This window comes from Propithecus coquereli, unplaced genomic scaffold (assembly GCF_000956105.1).
Source record: "Propithecus coquereli isolate 6110/MARCELLA unplaced genomic scaffold, Pcoq_1.0 Scaffold282, whole genome shotgun sequence".
Taxonomy (NCBI): Eukaryota; Metazoa; Chordata; class Mammalia; order Primates; family Indriidae; genus Propithecus; species Propithecus coquereli.
Genome location: NW_012148419.1, coordinates 1457902 through 1465315, shown reverse-complemented (window position 1 = coordinate 1465315; position 7414 = coordinate 1457902). Strand labels below are relative to the sequence as shown.

Below are 7414 nucleotides of genomic sequence, written 5' to 3'. Positions count from 1 at the left end.
CTCAAACAATCTGCCTGCCTCCGCCTCCTAGAGTGCTAGGAGCGTGAGCCACTGCCCCCAGCCTACTAAGTCTTTTTAAAAAGGTTACTAGATAAAAATATATAATGATTGGGGACTCTGTGAGGTTAAACAGCTATCATTATGTAGAGTGTTCATTTCTTTTTCCATCTCACATTAGAAAAATTTAAATCAAGCCAGGTGTGGTGGTGTGCATCTGTAGTCCCAGCTCCTCGGGAGGCTGAGACAGGAGGATCACTTGAGGCCAAGAGTTTGAGGCCATGGAGAGCTATGATTGCACCACTGCACTCCAGCCTGGGTGACAGCGCAAGACCCTTTCTCTGAAAAAAAAAAAAAAAAGAAAAGAAAAAATTTAAATCATGAACTGATTTGATTTGCTAGCCTAGGAAATGTGTTCTGTATTTAAAACTAAACAAGAAAATAATGACATGTAGCGCTCAATAGTATTATATTTTTTAAAAAGTCACCTTCAAGGGGGAAAACATATTTTTAAATAGTGCTAGTAGACAGGGAGAAAATCTTGATTTTAGGGATTTTAAGAGCTCCTAGATTTTTAAAGTTAAAAAATTTTAAACAGGCAGATTTATGGTTAAATAATTCTTAACTGCTTCATAATAAGTTGGAGAGAAATCTCTAAATTAGTATTTCTCAACATTCTGAAATCCATAATCCCATTTGTTAATGATGGAAATCTTACATATCCTTCTTTTTAATTTTGTTTATTGATTATGTGAAAATAAATCTGGGAAGATGTAGTAGATGTGCTTTTCCTTATTCCTTCCACTAAGAACTAAAAACCCTAGATGATATATACATTAATACAAAACTCTGAAAGATGGAGAGAAGGAGGCAGAGTCACTAGGGAACTCAGCACCTGAAGAATGACAGGGTGGTGATTTCCCTGGGTTTTCTTTTTGGCTCATATATCCTATACTAGGAGCTGAATATTTAAAGAACTCTCAAAACTCAAAGGGGGAAATCAAACAGTTCAACTGGAAAATGGGCTAAAGACATGAAGAGATACTTCACCAAACAAGGCATACAACTGGAAGATAAGCACATGAAAAGCTATTCAGCATCGTTAGACATTAGGGACATGCAAATTAAAACAATAGTGATTTACCTATCATAATGACTAAAATAAAAAGTTGTGACAACATCAAATGCTAATAAGGATGCACAGAAACTGGATTAGTCAGTCATTGCTGGTGGGAATGTAAAATACAGCACCCTGGAGAACAGTTTGGTAGTTTTTTAAAAAACACTAAACATGCAATTACTATTCAACCCAGAAATTGCATTCTTAGACATTTATCCCAGAGAAATGAAAACTTATCTTAGCTCAGAAACTTACACACTAATGTTTATAGCAACTTTGTTTATAATAGTCCCAAAGTGGAAACAACGTTGATGTCTTTCAGTGGATGAATGCTTAAATAACCTGAAGTACCATAGAATACTTCTCAGCAATAAAAAGGGATAAACTAATGATAGATGCCATAACCTGGAACAATCTCCAGAGAATTATGTTCAGTGAAAAAGCCACTTCCATGGATTATATACTGTATGATTCCATTTATATAAAATTCTTGAAATTACAGAAATGGAAAACCCAGATTAGTGGTTATCAAGGGTTAAGGAGGGATTGGGAATAGGAGGAAAGTTGGCTACACAAGAGTAATAAGAAGAATCCTTTTAGTAATGGAAATATTCTGTATCTTGACTGTATCAATGGTCAGTATCCTGATTGTGATATCATACTACTATTTTGCAAGATGTTACCATTGAGAGAACTTAGATGAAGGGTACTCTGGATCTGTCCATATTATTTATTACAGCTGTGTGAATCTATATTTCAAAATAAAAAGTTTAATTAAAAAATAGGTTTACGAATGGTAGAATCTAGGTGGCGGATATGCAGGTATTCACTGCTAAAATTCTTATAAATTTATTACATAGTTGAAATTTTCCATAATATAGGAGAAAATAGCTTTATCTTTAGAGCAGCATATCACCATTACATCTTTACAGTATCATCTTATGTATGTTAAATGACAGTTTGAAAAAAATTTAAAAAACAAATCTGACCCAGAAATCCTACACATAGGTATTATCCAAGCAAAGTTCATGTTCACACAAAAACCTATATGGAAATGATTCTAGTGACTTTATTCATAATCACCCAAAACTGGAAACAACCTTAATTTGTTAGATAAACAAACTGTGGTACATCTATGCAATGGAATACTACTTCAGCATTAAAAAAGGAACAAATTGGTGATACATAAAACAGCATAGATGAATGTCAAATGCATTCTTTTTTTTTTTTGTACAGATGTTTAGGTTACGTATGTTGCCCTTGCCCCCTCCTCCGCCCCCATGTCGGAGCTTCAAGCGTGTCCATCCCCTGGATGATGCGCGTCGCACTCTTTGTGTATGCATGCACCCATCCCCTCCTCCCCCCTCCCCCTGCCTGACATCCAATATATGTTGTTCTTGTGTGTGCACTTATGTGTTGATCAGTTAATACCAATTTGATGGTGAGTACATGTGGTCCTTGTTTTTCCATTCTTGGGATACTTCACTTAGTACAATGTGTTCCAGCTCTTTCTAGAATACAAGAGGTGCTATATCACCATTGTTTCTTAAAGCTGACTAGTACTCCATGGTATACATATACCACATTTTATTAATCCATTCATGTATTAATGGACACTTGGGTTGTTTCCACATCTTTGCAATTGTGAATTGTGCTGCTGTAAACATTCGGGTGCAGGTGTCTTTTTCATAGAGCGACTTTTGTTCTTTTGGGTAGATGCCCAGTAATGGGATTGCTGGATCAAATGGTAATTCTACTTGTATCTCTTTAAGGTATCTCCATATTGCTTTCCACAGAGGTTGCACTAGTTTGCAGTCCCACCAGCAGTGTATGAGTGTTTCTGTCTCTCCGCATCCACACCAACATTTATTGTTTTGGGACTTTTTGATAAAGGCCAGTCTCACTGGAGATAAGTGATATCTCATTGTGGTTTTGATTCGCATTTCCCTGATGATTAGAGATGCTGAGCATTTTTTCATATGTTTTTTGGCCATTATTCTGTCTTCTTTTGAAAAGTTTCTGTTCATGTACTTTGCCCACTTTTTTGATAGGGTTGTTTGATTTTTTCTTGTTGAGTTTCCTGAGTTCAAATGCATTCTCTAAGTGAAAGAACCCAGATTTCAAAGGCTATGTTTTTTATGATTCCATTTATATGGCATTCCTGCAAAGAAAAGCTTCAAGGACAGAAATCTGCTTAGTGGTTACCTGGGGCTGGGATTCTAAGGCATTGGGGAATTTGGGGGCTTGACAGAACTGTTACATATCTTGATTTTGGTGCTAGTTATATCACTGTATATGTTAGTAAAAATTTAGAGAACTGTACACAGGACAGGGTAGATTTTACTGTATATAAAATTAAATGTATTTTTTAATTTTTAATATTTTAAATTTTTAAAAATGAAAAAGTGTGGCCAATGCTGAGGGAGAACAAATATCCTGACTAAAAACAAGCCAGATTAAAGATAATTTTAGAAAATGCTTTTTCAAATGACCTTATGTCTGCCTTTTCTCCCTCTAGTACCCCATACACTGTCTGCTTTGAGCTATAAATCTTCTTTAATGTTTTGATATGAAGTTCACAGATAGTAGGAAAAAAACTGGATTATTTTAGCGTGGCATAAAATTAAACTCTGAAATTGATGTTTAATTATTAGTCTAAGTTAAAATTACACATTTAGTTTAGAAAATGAATTACAGTGGCCAAGTTGGGAAAAATATGGTCATTTATATGAAAAAAATATTTATTTTACTAGAAGCCAACAGTTAGAAAGGGGTCTTAAAAATGTATAATATAATCTTAGCCTTGAGAAAGATAAATGTTCAATGAAGAAAGCAATATTTATACTCCGAGCTTTATTGGACCACAGCTGGAATATTTTACATAGTTTTGTCACCTAAGGTAACTCAAGAGAGACTTGATAGCTACCTGTAAGTTTGTGAAGGGCTTACTTTGTTTTACTGTTAAAAAAAAAAATTGTGATAGATGTTACAAGGAGGTATGTGTAGGTTTTACACTTACAAGTATGGACTTTCTAACAACCAGACCAGTAGAGAAATGAAATGGAACTATCTCTGGAGTATTGAGCACTATGTCTTGATACGTATTCAAAAGTACATATCTTTACTCTGTGGATTTTAGGAGCCTGTAGATTGTTTGATTTTATTCTTTATCTCATTTTAAGATTTTAATATACTGTTTATAATTCGAAATGTCTTCTCCAGGCTAAGCATCCGCAGCTTTCCTTACCTGACATTGTTCTTACACCTTCAGTCACTCTGATTGTCCTTGTCGCTGTAGTTATCAATACACCTGTCAAAATGGGCTGGTATTTGTCAAGAACTGTTTTCTAGCCAGTCCACGTGTTAGCCAGTAGTCTGCTGTCTTCTATATTTGACCATAGAACCCACTCCCATAACTTCTATTTTCATTTTCCACAATTTTAACAAAGATCTTTTAAATTGTTTAATGCCTGTCTCCAAAAGACAGACACCAGTACCTTGCATAGTACCTGCACATAGTAGGCAAATTTGAATAAATGAATTTTACCCCCTGTTGCATGCCTTCACAAAGGTAACAGTGGTTCAGATTGAGGTTACTTGAAACATGCGAAAGTTTTCTAATTGTTTGTTTCTGTACAGGAATTTCGGCAGAAAGTAATGCTGGGAACTCCTTTCCTAGTTATTTGGCTGGTTGGGTTTATAGCAGACCTAAATATTGATTCTTGGCTCATTAAAGGGCTAATGTATGGTGGCGTTTGGGCTACAGTACAATTTCTTTCAAAGTAAGTGTGTTGTTTTTAACTACATCCTTAACTGTATATGAAAATATAATTTGTACCCTGCTGTATAAAATTAATGTTTCATATGTTTAGAATGCTGCCTTTATGTATTATGTTTGATCTTATTGTTTAAAGAATTTTGAGAAGTTCATATGTGAAATCTTTTAGATATTTTAACATTGTTACTAAAATGATTCTAAAGGTTCTTTAATGACAAAAGTCTAGCATACAATTTTTAAAACTAAAATAGTTTTAGAAATATTTGAAGTATTTCAATAGAAGTAAACTTGAGTCTGTTGAGCTCCAAATGTAATATACATATTTTTGTTTCTAGATATTTATAATACTTAATCTCACCTTTCTATTATAATTATATTTTCTTTGGTCATAAGCAGTAAGCAAGGAAGAGGTTTGATTTTAGTAGCAGGGTAAAGTCTAAGCATGATTATGAAGTAGACTTAGTTTGATTTTTTTTTTTTTTTTTATGAGACAGGGTCTCCCTTTTTTTGGAGACAGGGTGTGTTTTTCATTATTTATTTATTTATTTTGTTGAGATGGGAGGCTTAGTTTTAAAAAATTCTTTTCTTCATCTTTTTTCTTTAAACTATGACCATTCCCTTTTCCTCTTGTCCTTAGGTCACATTGCCCTAAAGTTGCCCCAGCTAGCAAACCTAGGCAGATGTCTACAATTGAGAACTTCCCATCTAATTTCCATTCTTTTAGGATCTTTTTTTACCAAAATTTTATAAAAGCATTCTGAAAATAATTTACACAGAGATGAGAAATGACTAGTAATGTGCTAATGTGTTAACTCTCAAGAAGGGGCTTAATTCTATTTAATCTCAATTGTTGTATTTCTAGGCGCTCTAAGAGAGATTATCAACAGGAAGTCACTAAGGCTTCTTAGTATACATGGATAATTGATTCTGTTTATGTTTAATAAAATTTACTAGTGTTTATTTTTTCTGAATTTGAAGTATTACAAACACAAACCTTCAATTTTACTAAGTTAGCCACTTCATTATATTTGAAAAGATGTTCCCCAACTTTATCTGGAGTGTGTAGGTAAGGAGAAATAATGATGAAGCAGAGGAAAACCTGAGGATTGTTTGTACTTATTTGTACTCAAATTATAACACATCTTTGGTGAATAATATGCTGGATGGTAGTTACCGTATATATTAAAGTGAATTATTGACTTCAGAAAATAGGAGTACACTGAAACTCTGAGGTCAAAGAGTATATGAAGTATATTTTTAATTCTTGGAGAATTAAAAGGAACTTCAAAAGCTTGCTGAATCATTCAGCTGTGAACTCATTTATTATTGATGACTATGAAAAGTCACAGTATTTAAGCATCTTGAACTCTGGAATCTGGTTAAATCAGTGCTTACTATACAGAATGTGTGTGATTTTCATTTAAATATTCATTTTTACAATGAAATATAGGACTCATAATTTATAAAACTTTTGTTTTGCAGATCCTTTTTTGATCATTCAATGCATAGTGCATTGCCTCTTGGAATATATTTGGCAACCAAATTCTGGATGTATGTGACGTGGTTCTTCTGGTTTTGGAATGATATCCTTTGGTTATAAAAATCATACCTAAACAAATTTTGCTTGTTATTTAAACAAACATTTAATAATAATTTGACATTAGGACTGAACTACTCATGATTTGCTACATTATAACAATATTCCTAGAAAAATGAGTGAACTGATATAAATGTTTTTAAATGTTTCATTTAAAGGGTTGTTTTGAAAGCTGCTTTTAAAAACGTAAATAATAATAGCTACCACTTACTGAGTGTTGAAAAAGCACTTTTTAAAGTACTCATTTAATCCACATCTCATAAATTAGTATTGTTATTTCCATTTTATAGATGAGAAAATTTAGGCTTAAGGAGCCCAAGGTCACTTAGCTAGTCTTGGATAAGGATGGGACTGAAACATGTATTTGTCTAACTCTAAACATATCCTGACTGTAATTTTTAAATTTTAGTATCAAACTATTTTTTCTAAATATTTTCGTAATGTCACAACTTACTTTGTTGTAGTAGGTAAGAGTTCATATTCTCTTAAAAGTATTTCGTCTCTTTTGGTTTGTAAAGCATATGGTGCTGTATCTGCAAACATTTGGTGACTCTAGCAAATTATCAGTGTAGTATACTTTTTAAAAGTAAATGTAATTTGAAATTGTGTGTGTGTACATGTGTGCATATCAGAGAAATAAAGCCAATATAAATTTTTGATCTTTTACACAGAAAAATTTCAATCAGCAAGACAGACCAATTTATTATAATAAAGGCACATGTTTCATGAATAATTAAATCTTTTTTCAAAACATTACTATAAAAAGTATATAAGAAATGTGTTGAATGGTATATAACTTTTGGTGACTTATAACTGTCTATAAACAATTTTAGTGAGTGCCTTGTTTCCGTTCACAACTTTATATATTATAATATTTTTATCAAGTGGCCTTGTGTTTTAGTTGAAAAGCAAAATGTGCTTA

At 33.0% G+C, this 7414-nt stretch overlaps 1 protein-coding gene across 1 annotated transcript in view; it reads left to right on the top strand.

Annotated features, from left to right (window-relative positions):
* Positions 1-7414, top strand: part of ZDHHC17 (zinc finger, DHHC-type containing 17) — an 84631-nt gene that overhangs the window by 53972 nt on the left and 23245 nt on the right. Inside the window, exons 9-10 of the mRNA XM_012648368.1 lie at positions 4757-4899; positions 6378-6478. Coding sequence (XP_012503822.1) covers positions 4757-4899; positions 6378-6478 — 244 coding nt within the window. The remainder of the gene's footprint in view (positions 1-4756; positions 4900-6377; positions 6479-7414) is intronic.